This window comes from Ochlerotatus camptorhynchus, unplaced genomic scaffold, assembly GCF_037179485.1.
Source record: "Ochlerotatus camptorhynchus isolate MF236.1 unplaced genomic scaffold, CSIRO-AGI_Acam_v1.1 ptg000811l, whole genome shotgun sequence".
In the NCBI taxonomy this organism is placed as follows: domain Eukaryota; kingdom Metazoa; phylum Arthropoda; class Insecta; order Diptera; family Culicidae; genus Ochlerotatus; species Ochlerotatus camptorhynchus.
In genome coordinates this window covers 57,052-73,191 of record NW_027041275.1, presented here as the reverse complement: position 1 = coordinate 73,191, position 16,140 = coordinate 57,052, and the positions used below count along the sequence as shown (strand labels likewise).

Below are 16,140 nucleotides of genomic sequence, written 5' to 3'. Positions count from 1 at the left end.
TTCCAGTCAAGTCTTCGGTCCTGACTACGAGGTCTTTCGTTGCGATCGGAGTCCTAACAACAGCCGTAAATCTACTGGTGGAGGTGTCCTTGTAGCTGTCCGTAGCGGGTTGGAGGCAAAGGCCATCGAGAACGATTCATGGAACTATGTGGAGCAGGTTTGGACAGCCATCAATCTGGGTGATCGCACATTATTTCTATGCGCTCTGTACATTCCACCTGATCGAGTCCGCGACAATGAACTCATCGATACTCACTGTCGGTCAGTTTTCACGGTTGTCGAAAGTGCCACTCCAGTTGATGAGATATTCATTTTTGGTGACTGCATCTGCCAGGCGTTTCGTGGAGTCCATCTCATAGCGGATTCCTGTACCCAGATCCTGATAGCTCTACATTTCACGTAGGAGCTATAAGCCTTCTCGACAAGTACAGCGCAGCGACGCTTTCTCAAATTAACCATGTAGTCAACCAAAATGATCGTAGTTTAGACCTCTGCTTCGTGAGCACACAGGATAGGGCTCCATTAATTTCCTCGGCTCCTTGTGCACTAACTAAGCTAGTTCACCCCCCACATCACCCTCCTCTAATTGTCACTGTTAAGGACAAACTTGTGCGTGATTTCGACGACTATCCTGCTACGGTTTTTTATGACTTCCGTAAAGCTGACCACCGTAGCATCATAGATGTATTGTCTAGCATGGTATGGGAGAACATCCTTGATCCAGATGACGTTGAGGCTGCAACGCAAACCTTTTCACATGTCTTGGTATATGTCATTGACAGACACGTCCCGAAAAAAACTCACCACAAAGTGTCTCACCCTCCCTGGCAGACGAGAGAGCTACGTTGAAGTCAATCAAGAGAGCAGCATTGAGAAGATTTACGAAGTATCGCACATGTACCAGCGAGTCAGTCGTGAATGCTTTTCAAGTTTCCAACGAGGCATCCAGCGCAAACTTAAGCAACACCCGAAATCCTTTTGGAAATATGTGAACGAGCAACGCAGGGAATGCGGCCTCCCATCGTCTATGGAATTCAACGGAGAAGTTGCTGCCACTGTTCAGGATATATGCCACCTTTTTTTTCCGAAAAGTTTGCCAGTGTATTCACTAATGAGATACTAACTGACGACCATATTAACCTGGCTGCCAGGAACGTTCCAGTAAACGATCAAACACTGGGTGCAATTGATGTTAATGCAGAAATGATTTCTAAGGCCGCGACTCTGCTCAAGTCATCATTCAATCCTGGACCTGATGGAGTTCCATCTGTATTTTTGAAGAGACATATTGCTAGCTTGTTAATTCCGCTTCTTCGTCTGTTCCGAATGTCTCTCTCAGGTGGCATATTTCCATCTTGCTGGAAATTTGCGCACATGTTCCCTGTCCACAAAAAAAGGAAGGAAAAGAGCTGTGGATAATTATCGAGGAATTACATCGTTAAGTGCCGTTTCGAAGCTATTCGAGCTAGTGATTATGGAACCGTTTCTGTCCCATTGCAAGCAGTATTTGAGTGCTGATCAACATGGGTTTACTGTCGGCCGCTCTATAACCACCAATCTGCTGTGTCTCACATCGTATATAACCGAAAGCATGTCGGATCGGGTTCAAACGGACGTTATTTATTCAGACCTATCCGCAGCATTCGACAAGTTGAACCATGCTATTGCGATTGCTAAACTCGGCAGGCTCGGTGTATGCGGTAATCTTCTGAGTTGGTTTCGATCATATCTTACCGGTCGGCAACTAAAAGTTGCCATAGGAGATTGCAGATCAGCTAGCTTCTTCGCCACATCAGGTATACCTCAGGGAAGCCACATGGGACCGTTAATTTTTATACTGTATTTCAACGACGTGCATCTGGTCATCGAAGCTGAATGTATTCGCTAGTTGGTGCAGGTTACACAGAATGGTAGTGAACCCAGCCAAATGCTCCGCTATTACGTTCTCACGAAAACAACAACCGATAATATTTAGCTATGACCTGCTTGGCTCGACAATCGAACGCGTGAATCAGGTGAAAGACTTGGGTGTGATCTTGGATTCGCAGCTTTCATTCAAGCAACACATTGCATAAAGGGTGTCCACGATGAAATTGCCACACACAAAATTGATTCGCAAAATTCGAGTTTTCATCCGATTGCCATCAAATTTTCAGGGATTGAGAAATAACTATTAAACTTCATTTTATCATTTTACTCGTATTTTATTTACAGTCCATACGCAAATGCCCGCACCTTGGCCTTAACCCCGGCCATAAGATTCTGCACAACCTGTGAATCAACCGTTTTTTGCATGTAAATCCATACTTTCTTCAGTTCCTCGACTGTCTTTACTACCTTAGGTCGTTTAAGAAGGTGCTGCTTCATAATCGCCCAGTACTTCTCGATGGGGCGGAGGTCCGGAGTGTTGGGAGGGTTGAACATTTTCGGCACGAAATTGACCTTATTGTCCGCATACCACTTCAGCACGTCCTTGGAGTAGTGGCATGAGGCCAAATCCGGCCAGAAGATTGTTGGGACGTTGTGGGCCTTCAGGAGAGGAAGCAGCCGCTTCTGGAGGCACTCTTTTATGTACACCTGTCCGTTCATCGTGTCCTGGGTCACGAAAGGTGCACTCCGCTTCCCGCACGTGCAGATGGCTTGCCAAACCAGGAATTTCTTCGCAAATTTGGACATCTTCTGAGTGCGGACATGCTCCGGAACGCTGAACTTATCCTTGGCCGTGAAAAACAGGTTGCCGGGGATCTGTTTGAAGTCGGCCTTCACATATGTTTCGTCGTCCATGATGCAGCATTCAACTTTCGTCAGCATGTTGAGGTACAACTTCCTGGCATGGGTTTTGGCGGACTTGTTCTGCTTCTCGTCGCGATTAGGGGCCTTTTGTACCTTGAACGTTCGAAGCCCAGCCTTAGTTTTGGCCTTCTGGACAAAACTTCGGCTTAGGTGCAGCTTCTTAGCCACATCCCTAACGGAGGCGTTCGGATTTCGGTGAAGGCCCCAACTACGCGGTTGTGATTTTTGGTGTTGTATGGAATACTTTTTCCTTCACTTCTGGGCTTCCGATCGGTGGTCAACCGTTCCTCGAACCGCTTAATCACTCGCGACACCGTGGAATTCGCGATTCCCAACGTTTTAGCGATGGAACGATGCGAGAGATCCTTGTTCTCGTGATGAATGCGCAAGATTTTATCACGCATGAGCTGTTCTTTCGACTCCATTTCCGCGAGTTTTGGTCACAGGACTTTAAAACTTGCAGGATGTAAATAATGCACTATGAACTAAATCCACCCAAATTTTCATTAAATTCTACCCAACGGTTAAAAAGTTAGAGCAATTTCATAGTGTGGCAATTTCATCGCGGACACCCTTTATGTTGTTGATAAGGCGTCAAGAACTTTAGGGTTCATTTTTAGGATAACTAAAAACTTCACTGATATCTACTGTCTAAAATCTCTCTATTGTTCGCTTGTTCGATCAATGCTTGAGTATTGTTCAGCTGTTAGGAACCCAAACTACAACAACGGTGCCGAAAGAATTGAATCTGTTCAATGTCACTTTTTTCGTTTTGCGTTGCGTAGATTGCCTAGGAATGATCCGTTTCGATTACCCAGTTACGAAAGCCGTTGTCAACTTATCGACCTAGAACTTCTCCGGACTAGAAAAGACACAAACAGAGCCCTAACCGTGGCCGATATCCTGCAAGGAAGGACAGATTGTGAGGCTATCCTGAGGCAAATTGACCTGAATGTTAAACCCCGACCGCTTCGTAATAACCTTATGCTAAGACTGCCTCTACGTCGCAAAAAATTATGGAGCGTGCGGTGCGATTTGCGAACTGCAAAGAACATTCAACAGAGTTGTATCTGTTTTCGACTTTCATCTCTCCCGTGATGCGCTTCGTCGAGTTTTCTTCTGTTTTTCGCCGGCAGGAGTAACTGACTATAAGATATATGTTTTTTAATGTTTTTTATGTTATGACCATGCTTGAATGTGTTTTTTTACCATAGTTGATAAGGTTAAAATCATTGGGGCTTCATCCAGCCTGTTGATGTAAAACAACAATAAACAATAAGCTTAAACAATAAACAATAAACAACTTCCACTTGACGCAGTTCCTGTCTGGTTATGGCTGCTTCAAGAAGTACTTGCATCGGTTCGGACACACAACGTCACCCTTCTGTCCGGAGTGTGGGAATGTGGAAGAATCACCAGAGCACGTGGTCTTCGAATGTCCTAGATTTGATGCTGTGCGAGAGGATATGCTCGCCCTTAGCACGGAGAATGTCGTCGAAGAAATGTGTCGTGAAGAGGGCACCTTTAACGCCGTCAGCAGAGCAGTAACGCAGATCATGTCAGCGCTGCAGCGAAAATGGCGAGAAGACCAACTAGAAAGTAGTAATGTGCTCACACAAGTGCGAACTAAAAGCCGAAGCCAGGAGAACTCTCCGTCAGAGTAGGCTGAATCCACCACCGGGGTTAACCAAGTAGAACGCGACGCTCGGAGCTAAATGGCTCACAAATTGGAGAGACGATCAGGAACTGGAAGCGCCAATTAGCTGAGGTAAAGTGAGGTGCGTAATGCACGGCCCCCTCCGAAGTAATACGACAAGTGGCTCCGGGGGAAAAGGGCAAGGCGTCCAAGAAGGTTTTAGTGCGATAAGAATCCCACACACCGTGTCACCGTGACTGTGCGCCCAGTTTCGTCCCCTCTCAAAAAAAAAAAAAAAAAAAACACACACACACACACACACACAATGTAATGGAGGTAACCCAAATAAACCTTAATCATTGCGACATTGCTGAAATTGTTGTGGCAGCCGACAACAGAAACAAAGTGCGACGTTGCAATCATTGCGGAACCGTATCGAGTCCCTCTCGATAACGGTAACTGGGTGGCGGATAGAACTGGGATGGCTGCTATACAAGTGATGGGCAGATACCCCATTCAAAGTGGTTGCGAGCTCATACGAAGGTTTCGTGATCGCCAAAATCAACGGAATCTTCATGTGTATTTGTTACGCACCCCCCAGATGGACGATGGAGAAGTTCAATGACATGCTGGATGGACTTACCAAAGAGCTGATCGGACGACGACCGGTATTGGCCGGCATAAACTGGAAGATATGCAGGCCAATAAAGGCACCAGCAGTACTTTTCGCAGACATGGCTGGGAATCCATTATCGACGTAACTTTCTGCAGGACGTCGCTGGTGGCAAACATGGATTGGAGAGTGTGCGAAGGATATACCCATAGTGACCATCAGGCGATACGATATGGCATCGATCAACGGAATACTGTGGCAGTACGGAGGACGAGAACTTGTAACAGGAAGTGGAAGACGAAGGCTTTCGACAAGGATATTTTCGTTGAGGCGCTTCGTGTGGACAGGAGGCCCGCAGATCTAAACGCGGACGAGCTGACAGAAACTTTAGTGAGAGCATGTGACACGACCATGCCGAGGAAACTGGAGCCAAATAACAGACGGCGTCCAGTTTACTGGTGGAACGAGGTACTTAGCACTCTCCACGCTAGTTATCTCAGAGCCAGAAGACGTGTTCAGAGAGCAAGAGCGGAAGCAGACAGAGAGGAACGGAGAGGAGTGTTTCGAGGCCCTGGCCGCACTTAAACGAGAGATAAATCAGAGCAAGTAAAACTGTTTTAATGAGCTGTGTCAAGACGCTGATGCCAACCTCTGGGGCGACGCATACCAAGTCGTGATGGCAAAGATCAGAGGTCCAACGATGCCCGCTGAATTGTGCCCAGAGAAGTTGAAAGTAATCGTGGAAGGACTTTTCCCGAAGCACGACCCAATGACCTGGCCATCTACACCGTACGAAGAAGGAGAGGGAGATAACGTCGAAGTCACCAATAAAGAACTCGTAGCAGTGGGGGAAGAATTGAAGGTGAACAAAGCTCCCGGTTAGGGACCTCCCTTAGCTCAGTCGGTAAAGGCACAGCTACAAAGCAAGACCATGCTGGAGGTGGCTGGGTTCGATTCCCGGTCCAGTCTAGGAATTTTTCGGGTAGGAAAATTTCTCGACTTCCCTGGGCATAGAAGTATGATTGGACTTGCCACACAATTATACTAATGCAAAAATGGTACAGGCATCGAAAGCTCTCAATTAATAACTGTGGAAGTGCATCTAGAACACTAAGTTGAGAGCACGCAATAAGCTAATATGCCATACGCAATAAGCTTGAAATGCGAGGAAGAAGAAAGAAGAAGAAGAAAGCTCCCGATTAAGATGGAATCCCCAACGTAGCGTTGAAAGCGGCGATCCAGTCATCCTCGGACATGTTCAGGATGGCGCTACAGAAATGCCAGGACGAGGGTCACTTCTCTGACAGGTGGAGGATACAGAAGCTAGTATTGCTGCCGAAACTAGGAAAACCGCCGGGGGATCCAGCATCGTACAGGCCTATATGCCTGCTGGATACACTTCAAAAACTCTTGGAGAGGATCATCCTAAACAAGCTGACGAAATGCACGGAGAGTGAGCATGGATTGACGGAGAGGCAGTTCGGATTCCGGAAAGGGAGATCGACGGTGGATGCAATTCCGACAGTGGTCGAGAGAGCCGAGAAGGCGTCCGAACAGAAGTGGAGAGAAGATCGATATTGTGCCATGATAACGATAGACGTCAAGAATGCGTTCAACAGCGAAGCGCTGCATAGAATGAGTTATTTCTAGAACCAGGTTCTGGTCTACGAGACAGACATGGGACAGAGATCGATTAAGATCACAGCGGGAGTTCCACAGGGCTCCATCCTTAGACCAACGTTCTGGAACGGGATGTACAATGGCGTGCTAACGCTGAAGCTGTTCTGGAGTGAAGAACGTTGGCTTTGCGGATGTCGTCGTCTTGGCGGTAACAGGTGAGACGCTCGAAGAGGTGGAAGTGTTGTCAACCGAGGCGATACATTGATTGATTTATCTTTATTAGGGAGGCTTTCAGCCTGGGGCTGGTTCGCCTCCACGCCGAGGCGATACATACGATTGGTAGCTGGATGCAAGGAGCGAAGCTGCAGATAGTCCACCACAAAACGGAAGTGCTATTGGTCAGTAACTGTAAAGCGGTACAGTGGACAGAAATCACCGTCGGGGAGCACACCATAGCTTTGAAGCGTGTGTTAAAATATCTGGGAGTGATGATCAATGACCGGCTAAACTTCAACAGGCACGCCGAATATGCCTGTGAGAAGGCCTCGAAGGCCATCAACGCGATACCTAGAATCATGTCAAACAACGCTGGTCCCAGCAGTAGCAAGAGGCGTTTTCTGGTCAGTGTGTCGTCGTCGATACTAAGGTACGGAGGTCCAGCCTGGGTTTCAGCGCTGGAAACGAAGCAGAACCAAAGGAAACTGAACAGAAAATTCCGGCTCATGAACATGCGAGTCATGAGTACGTACAGAACCATCTCGTCGGAAGCAGTATGTGTTTTCGCCGGAATGATCCCTAACGGCATCACCGTTAGGACACCGAGTGCTACAGGCGGAGAGAAGCCGTAAGGGTACGGAAAGTATTGAGAGTGGAGCCGTTGGCTAAGTGGTAACAGGTGTGGATCACGGCGGAGAACGGTAGATGGACACATAGACTAATACCGAATCTTTCGACCTGGGTGAACAGAAAACACGGAAAAGTCAACTTCCACCTAATGCAGTTGCAGTCCAATACCTGCATCGGTTCAGACACGCAGCGTCACCCCTCTTTCCAGAATGTGGCAACGTCGATGAAACGCCGGAGCATGTGGTCTTCGACTGTCCAAGGTTTGAGGCAGTGCGAAGGGAGATGCTAGTCTTTAACGTTGAGAATGTCATCTTTGAAATGTGTCGAGGGGAGGTCACTTGGAATGCCGTCAGTAGGGCAGTCACGTAGATTATGTCGAAACTACAGCATGAATGGAGAAAAGAGCAGCGATCTAGCAATGTCAGCTACCGCTGAGAGTATGACAAGTGCATGAGCATCCCTCGAAATAGTCGCTTCACAGTGGTCCCGGGAGGATCCAGGCAGAGGAGAGAGTAAGGAATGAGTTTAAGTGGAGCTGCGAATATATATACGAAAAATTATAAAAAATAATATAATATATTCATACCTGTAGTGCGCTTGTTAGGCGAAGATTGTTGCTCTTCAAGGTTGCCAACTCAATTTCCCATTTTTTGGCATTAGCAGAGCTGAAAAAAAATAGGCAAACATTAATAAAAATGTCAAAAATTGAAGAAACTTATTTTGCTTTGTTTAATTGACATAACCCCTGCAAAATGCGTGTCGATGCATGTTGACATGGCTAGTTCTTATCAATGCAATGATCAATCGTTATGATTCAGTGATGATTCGTTTGGAACAGATAGACATTCAATTGGACCTGTGGTTGGCCAGCCGCAACGGAATACCCGGAAAAGTCTCGAGCAAAATGCGTGTCGATTCATGGTGATATGACTGGTTCTCAGCAAATTTTGTGACCACATCTTAATATTGAGCCACTTCTTGTAAGGTATGACTATCTACTTTCGAATGAAACAGATAAGGAACCGATTGAAGTTGTGGGTGGCCAATCGGAACTATAAAACCAGTGAAAGGTGGCTCTGTGGAAATAGACCTAGAGATCCGCGATCCAAAACTTGCATATAATCATTAGCATACAGGAAATATGACATCAGCATATCGATTCTGCTACCAGGTGGCAAGAATACGGTCCTCTGGATACCCGGAATCTCCGGGAAAATAGTCAAATCCTGAGAGTAGACCTAGAGATCCGCGATTTTTTCTAACTTACATATAATCATTAGCAAAGAGGAAATATGACATCAACATATCGATTCTGCTACCGAGGGGCCAAAATACGGTCCTCTGAATAACCGGAATCACCGGGAAAATAGACTTAAAAAGAGACCCGTATTTTTTTTTTTTTTGAAAATGTAGAACCCTTAGTTGAGGAGATATATCTCAGTGCGAGGGGGGTGACTCTATCTACAATGCAGGAAAAATTGTATTTTGCTGTGGTTAGCTGCGCAAACGCTGCGTAGATAGAAAGAAGATTGATTACGATTCTGAAGATTTCCTGCAAAAAGATGATGCGTGATGCAAGAAGATGCGAAAAATTATTGAAGATTTTTCGAAGATTGATTCGATAGTGTGAGAATTCTTGAGCATCTAGAATTGAGATTTAGATGTGTAGCCCGCTCGTCTTAGTGCCATATTAGTTTGGTCCCCCAATGGCCATTAAACGCCCTTCTGGATATCCGGATTCACCAGGAAAATGGTCAGCTACTAAAAGTAGTCCTAGAGATTCATGATTTTTTTTCTATTTTTTTTACAAATCGCACAGCGCCTTGTATAAAATGGAGAAATCTCATTTCCATGTTATTTAAAACACCTGGTAGCCATAGAACACCCGAATATCCAGATTCTTCGTAAAAGTCGTCAGTTTTTGAACGTTTGCCTCGAGCTATGATTTTGATGAGCTGTTGCTATTTTTTTATTCATTACGCTGTATTAAATTATTCCACGAAAATAATACATATTCGTTATAGGGTAACACATAAGAGCTCCAAAATGCATGGTATCGTGAATAAGGCTGAAATATCTTCCCAACAAATAGATTCACTTACCCGGTAACCATAAAATAGCAGAATTAACCTGGATTAACCTGAAAAGTGGTCGATTTTTCACCGAAGGGCCATAAATATCACTTCAGATATCATCAATCTGTCAAAGAGATTCTAGTGTTGCTTCGGATAATACTTAATAAATACATTTGAACAACAAACGAACGAAAATAAACAGTAAAAATAATTATCTCATTCCTAGTTGAACACTCAGTCGGTTAACAACGTCCCGGTCTCAGTCGCGCGGCATCTAATTTTTTTCGGTGTTTTTTCCGCCCGAGCGGTTTTTTCACCCCCCCATTGGGTGCCCCAAGTGACCAGTGTGCAACAGAGGAAGTGGAATTCCATGGGCCGAGCCCCTTGGAGTTGCCATCCAGCTTTAATCCACCCCGGTAATCCATCCGGTCGTCAAGTCATTTTATCATCATCGTGCCGACCCACCAACACCAATCATCACCACCAGCAGCAGCAAACGGACCATCTAGCTGCAACGGCAGATAGGTTGTTTACAACCGGCATAAGTATTAGACAATACATTTTGCAAGTCCATTGCCTCCCTATTGTAGTTTAATTTTGCCTCGTGGCGCGTGACTCTGTCTCTCACCCCTGGTAGGGGAGTATGGGTCATAGTGAGACAACTTTTTGCAAGTAGATATAAGTTTTTTTTTTTGTTTCGATTTTTTTTTTCTTTTTGATTTGTTCGTACGTCGGGCAAAAAATTTAATTACTAGTAATTAAAATTAATTAATTAGTGAAGGTTTTATTTTTTTTCCTTCTTAAGTGGTTGCGCACCGCTTTTGCGCAACACTTATGGCATCTTCCGATGCCTACGTTACGCGAACCAGATACTATGAACCGTCTTCGAAAGGACCATGGGTTGTCTTTTTTCGGCCCAAAAATAAACCTTTGAAAACTCTCGACATAACGAGAGATTTGCTGCGTAAGTATCCGGGAATCTTGGTACACAAAGAAAGATTCAACAAACTGCGTGTAGAAGCACCGACTTATGATGTGGCAAATAAAATTGCTGATCACGAGTTGTTTAGTGTTGAGTACAACATCTACATCCCTTCTCGAGATGTGGAGATAGAAGGCGTGGTCTCCGACGCGAGTCTGACTGTCGAGGACTTGAAACATGCCTCGGGAACTTTTAAAAACTCGACATTCGCTACCGCGCTAGTGAAGATACTGGATGTAAGGCAACTGCATTCAGCATCTTTGCTAGACGGTAAAAAAGTTTATAAACATTCAGACTCGTTCCGGGTGACTTTCGCAGGTTCAGTTCTCCCAAACTTTGTTAAAATTGATGGTGCTTTTTTTCCGGTGCGGTTGTTTGTACAGAGGGTATATAATTGTACCAACTGCAAAAGGCTGGGACACTCGGCCAGCCATTGCGGCAACAAAACTCGTTGTGGCAAATGTGGTGAAAACCACAAAGAGGATTCTTGCCACAAAGAATCAGTAAAATGCGCTTACTGTGGCGAGAATCCTCACCCCTTGCAGGAGTGCCCGATGTACAAACAGCACTCCGATAAAGTGCAGCGTTCAATCTCTGGACGCTCCAAGCAGACATATGCTCAAATGTTGAAGGCTGCATCAGCCGTCCAAGATGCAAACCAATTTTCGGTTTTGTCAGTTGAAGAATCGGACTCTGACTCATCCGATGAAGGTGATTCTACGGTGGTACACGCACCTTCAAAAATAGACGGTTCCTCAAAAAGAAAATGCCCCTCCCCGAAAGTGCGCCGTAAGAAAACTAAAGTCACCTCCAGACGATTGCCAAATTCCCAGGGTAATGGGGATGAAAAAACAAAACCGAAGGCTCCTGTTGATCCAATCCCTGGATGCAGCAAGAATTTTCCGCCATTGCCCAACAAAGATAAAAAAAATAAAAAAGCTGCTCCTCAAACTTCTCAAAAGAAATCCAAGTCCGAACGAGGTTTGCTAGCTTTTTCGGACATTGTGGAATTCATATTAAACATGTTCAACATACAAGACCCTCTAAGAAGCTTAGTTTCTGCCTTGCTTCCAACGTTAGAATCATATCTTAAGCAATTGACTGTTTCATGGCCCCTCCTTGCATCAATCATATCTTTCGATGGATAATTCGTCGAACGAGGTTGAAGATATGATCACTGTGCTACAGTGGAACTGCCGTAGTCTAGTGCCTAAACTAGACTCGTTCAAATTTTTACTTCACAATTCTGATTGTGATATATTTGCTCTCTGTGAAACATGGCTTTCTTCCGATAAAGAACTCAACTTCCACGATTTTAACATTATACGCCTGGATAGAGACGATTCTTATGGAGGAGTACTTTTAGGGATCAAAAAGTGCTACCCTTTCTACAAAATTTCCCTTCCTGCTCTATCCGGCGTCGAAATCGTTGCTTGCCAAATAAATGTGAAGAACAAAGATCTTTGCATAGCTTCAGTATACGTTCCACCAAGAACCTCCATTAGCCGTAGTCAACTCTGGAATCTAGTTTCGATTCTTCCATCCCCAGTATTAATTCTGGGTGATATGAACTCCCATGGTACTGGGTGGGGCGATCTATATGACGACAATAGAGCGGCTATTTTTTACGATTTATGTGACGATTTCAATTTGACTATTTTGAACACTGGTGAAGCGACACGTATAGCAAAACCTCCGGCTCGAGAAAGCCGACTCGACCTATCTTTGTGTTCAAGATCGCTATCATTGGATTGTCAGTGGAAGGTTATCAATGATCCCCATGGTAGCGATCATTTGCCAATCATCATTTCAATAAAGTGTGGCCCTCACTCTGCAGAACCATCTCGGGTTCCATTTGATCTTACAAGGAACATCGACTGGCAGAAATATGCAACGGCGGTGACAATCGGTGTCGAATCAATAGATGCGCTTCCACCATTGGAAGAATATCGATTCCTAGCCGATTTGATTTACAAAAGCTCACTGGAAGCACAAAAAAGAAAAGTTCCAAGTGCACCCTTTAAAAGGAGACCAGCCACACCTGGTTGGGACGAAGAATGCACAAAATTGTATGTAGAAAAATCTGATGCTTTCAAAGCTTTTCGTAGACACAAAACCTCCACTTACTTCGAGGAATATTCAAAGCTTGAGACAAAGCTGAAACAATTAATCAAAGCAAAAAAACGCGGTTATTGGCGCAATTTCGTCGAGGGACTCTCACGAGAAACCTCAATGAACACCTTGTGGAGGGTGGCTCGCAACATGCGTAACCGCTCATCTTTCAATGAGAGTGAAGAATACTCCAACCGATGGATATTCGATTTCGCTAAAAAGGTCTGTCCGGACTCAGTTCCAGCACAAAATATTCTTCGAGAAGCGTCTCCTAGCGGCGGCTCTCTGGAAAGACCATTCTCAATGCTGGATTTCTCTATGGCTCTTCTTTCATCGAACAACTCCTCACCGGGAAGCGATATGATTAAATTCAATCTTCTGAAAAATCTCCCAGATATCGCTAAAAGACGCTTGCTAGATTTATTCAATTCCTTGCTAGAAAACAACATTGTACCGCCTGAATGGAGACAGGTCAAAGTAATAGCCATTAAAAAACCTGGCAAATCAGCGTCTGACCATAACTCATACCGTCCGATTGCTATGCTTTCGTGCATTAGGAAATTGTTGGAGAAAATGATCCTTCGGAGACTCGATCACTGGGTCGAATCAAATAACTTGCTATCAAATACACAATTTGGGTTCCGCAAGAGCAAAGGAACAAACGATTGTCTAGCGCTGCTTTCCACAGATATTCAACTGGCCTTTGCACACAAGGAGCAATTGGCTTCAGTATTCTTGGACATTAAGGGGGCTTTTGATTCAGTTTCCATTGAAATTCTGTCAGACAATCTGCACAGATGTGGACTTTCTGGAATTTTAAATAATTTCTTGTACAATTTGTTGTCAGAAAAGCAAATGAACTTTTCCCTTGGACAACTGACAACTTCCAGAATTAGCTACATGGGCCTGCCCCAAGGCTCATGTCTCAGCCCTCTTCTTTATAACTTTTACGTCAAAGATATCGACAACTGTTTGGCAGAACAATGCACGCTAAGACAACTTGCAGATGACGGTGTGGTTTCCGTAAGAGGTCCACATGCCGTGGACTTGCAAGGACCATTGCAAAATTCCTTAGATAACTTGTCTTCTTGGGCTATGAATCTAGGGATCGAATTCTCGCCGCAGAAAACTGAACTGGTAGTGTTTACTCGAAAGCGGTACCCAGCCCAAATGCATCTTAATCTTTTGGGCAGAAACATTACTCAATCATTGTCTTTCAAGTACCTTGGGGTCTGGTTTGATTCAAAGTGCACTTGGAATGCCCATATTACGTATTTGAAGCAAAAATGTCAGCAGAGGATCAACTTTCTCCGTTCAATTTGCGGCACATGGTGGGGTGCTCATCCGGGAGACCTCATAACGCTTTATAAAACAACTATTCTCTCTGTTCTAGAGTACGGCTCTTTCTGCTTTCTCTCGGCAAGAAAAAGTCACCTAATAAAATTGGAACGAATTCAATATCGTTGTCTGCGTATTGCTCTAGGCTGTATGCACTCAACGCATAACATGAGTCTCGAGGTTCTGGCAGGAGTAACACCCCTCCAGAACCGTTTCTGGGAGCTCTCTCTCAGAATACTAATCAAATGCGGAGTGACGAACACACTTATAATTGCTAATTTTGAAGAAATTCTTGGGCTGAACACACAATCTCGATTTATGAGAATCTACCACCACTACATATCATCAGATATGTGTCTTCCTTGTTATACTCCAGACCGTGTTCACTTCACCAATCGCAGTTCCTCAATTGAATATGATCTGACCATGAAACAAGCAACTCATGGGATTCCCGATCAACTTCGACCTATTATTATCCCACGTATTTTTACTGAAAAGTACCAACAAGTCAATTGCATGAAAAGATATTTTACAGACGGGTCCCGTCTCAATGGATCCACTGGCTTCGGTGTCTTCAATGAAAACTCTAGCGCCTTCCGCAAACTTCAGGAACCTTGTTCCGTTTTTGTTGCTGAGCTGGCAGCAATCAACTTCGCATTGGGGATGATTTCCAATATGCCCACAGACCATTACTTCATCTTCTCGGATAGTCTCAGTTCGATTGAGGCTATTCGGTCGATGAAACAAGGTAGGCACTCATCTTATTTCCTTTCAAAGGTAAGGGAGCAGATGTGTGTGCTGGTCGAAAGATCATATATGATTACCTTTGTATGGGTCCCCTCACATTGCTCAATCCCAGGCAATGAGAAGGCGGACTCTCTCGCAAAGGTGGGCGCGCAGGAAGGCGAATTGTATGACAGGCAAATTTCACACGATGAATTTTACCATTTAGTGCGTCAGAGTACCTTTTCGAGTTGGCAAACCGATTGGGACACTGGAAATCTTGGACGGTGGTTACATTCAATTATTCCTAATGTTTCTTCGAGAGCGTGGTTTAAAGGCTTGGGCTTAAGTCGTGACTTCATTCGCGTGATGAGTAGACTTATGTCCAACCACTGCTCGCTAGATGCTCATCTCAATAGAATAAACCTCGTGGACAGCAACATCTGTCGGTGTGGAAACGGTTACGATGACATCGAACACGCAGTTTGGCAATGTACGGATAATGACGCCGCCAGAGAGCGACTTTTGAATACCCTCGAGGCCCAAGGAAGGCAACCCTATGTTCCTATCAGAGACGTGTTGGCAACCCGTGATCTCTGCTATATGCAGTCCGTTTATGTTTTTCTTCAAATGTCTAGTATAAGAATTTAATTCCTTTTGTCTTTTGTCTCTCTTTATTAGTTTTTGTTTGTCTTGTCCCCCCGTCTCGATGAGTCTCATCGTCGCCCACTGGTCACCCACCATAGCCGGTCGAACTCCGGACGAAGCTAGAACAGCACTACCGTTCATACTGGCGACAACGCTCTGATGAGACAACGAAACCCTACCCCAAGCTCCTCCCCTGATCCTATCCTTCGAAAATGTACCCTTCTAACCTCGAGTAAGCCGCGAGTAATCGGCCCAACTCCTACTAGACATAGAATTAAGTGAATTTTGTTACACACAGTGAACAATGAATTATCGGCTCCGTAAAGCTAACGCGATTGAGCCTCCCAAATAAACGAACTAGATAAAAAAAAAAAAAAATAATTATCTCTTATTTTATGGTTTTGCTTCAATACAATACAAATTTCTTATTGTCATCATTCACAGCATTCCTTACATCTATATTCAATATAACAACGCAAGTGTTACATTTTACTCGACATTTTTATGAGTTTTCCGTACAGAAATACCATAAGTAATCTGACTTGACGGTTCTTCGTCGTAAGTTTTCTCCTTCACAATTGATGCAAACGGTTTTTGTAAGCTATGAAGCTGACACACCTGAACGGTTTGACCGAGTGCAACTCTTACAACTTGTTGTATGCAGAGGAATTTGATTTGCTTTGATTGATGGCACCTTTTGCAGGAATAATTCAAAGTCTCTTTGAAATTCAGTGTGCGCTCCTCATTTCCTCCT

General features: G+C 44.6%; 1 protein-coding gene across 1 annotated transcript in view; it reads right to left on the bottom strand.

Annotated features, from left to right (window-relative positions):
* LOC135715105 (homer protein homolog 1-like) overlaps positions 1-16,140 on the bottom strand; it is an 88,465-nt gene that overhangs the window by 70,295 nt on the left and 2,030 nt on the right. The window contains exon 2 of the mRNA XM_065238523.1: positions 8,095-8,222. Within this exon, the coding sequence (XP_065094595.1) occupies positions 8,095-8,222 (128 nt within the window). The remainder of the gene's footprint in view (positions 1-8,094; positions 8,223-16,140) is intronic.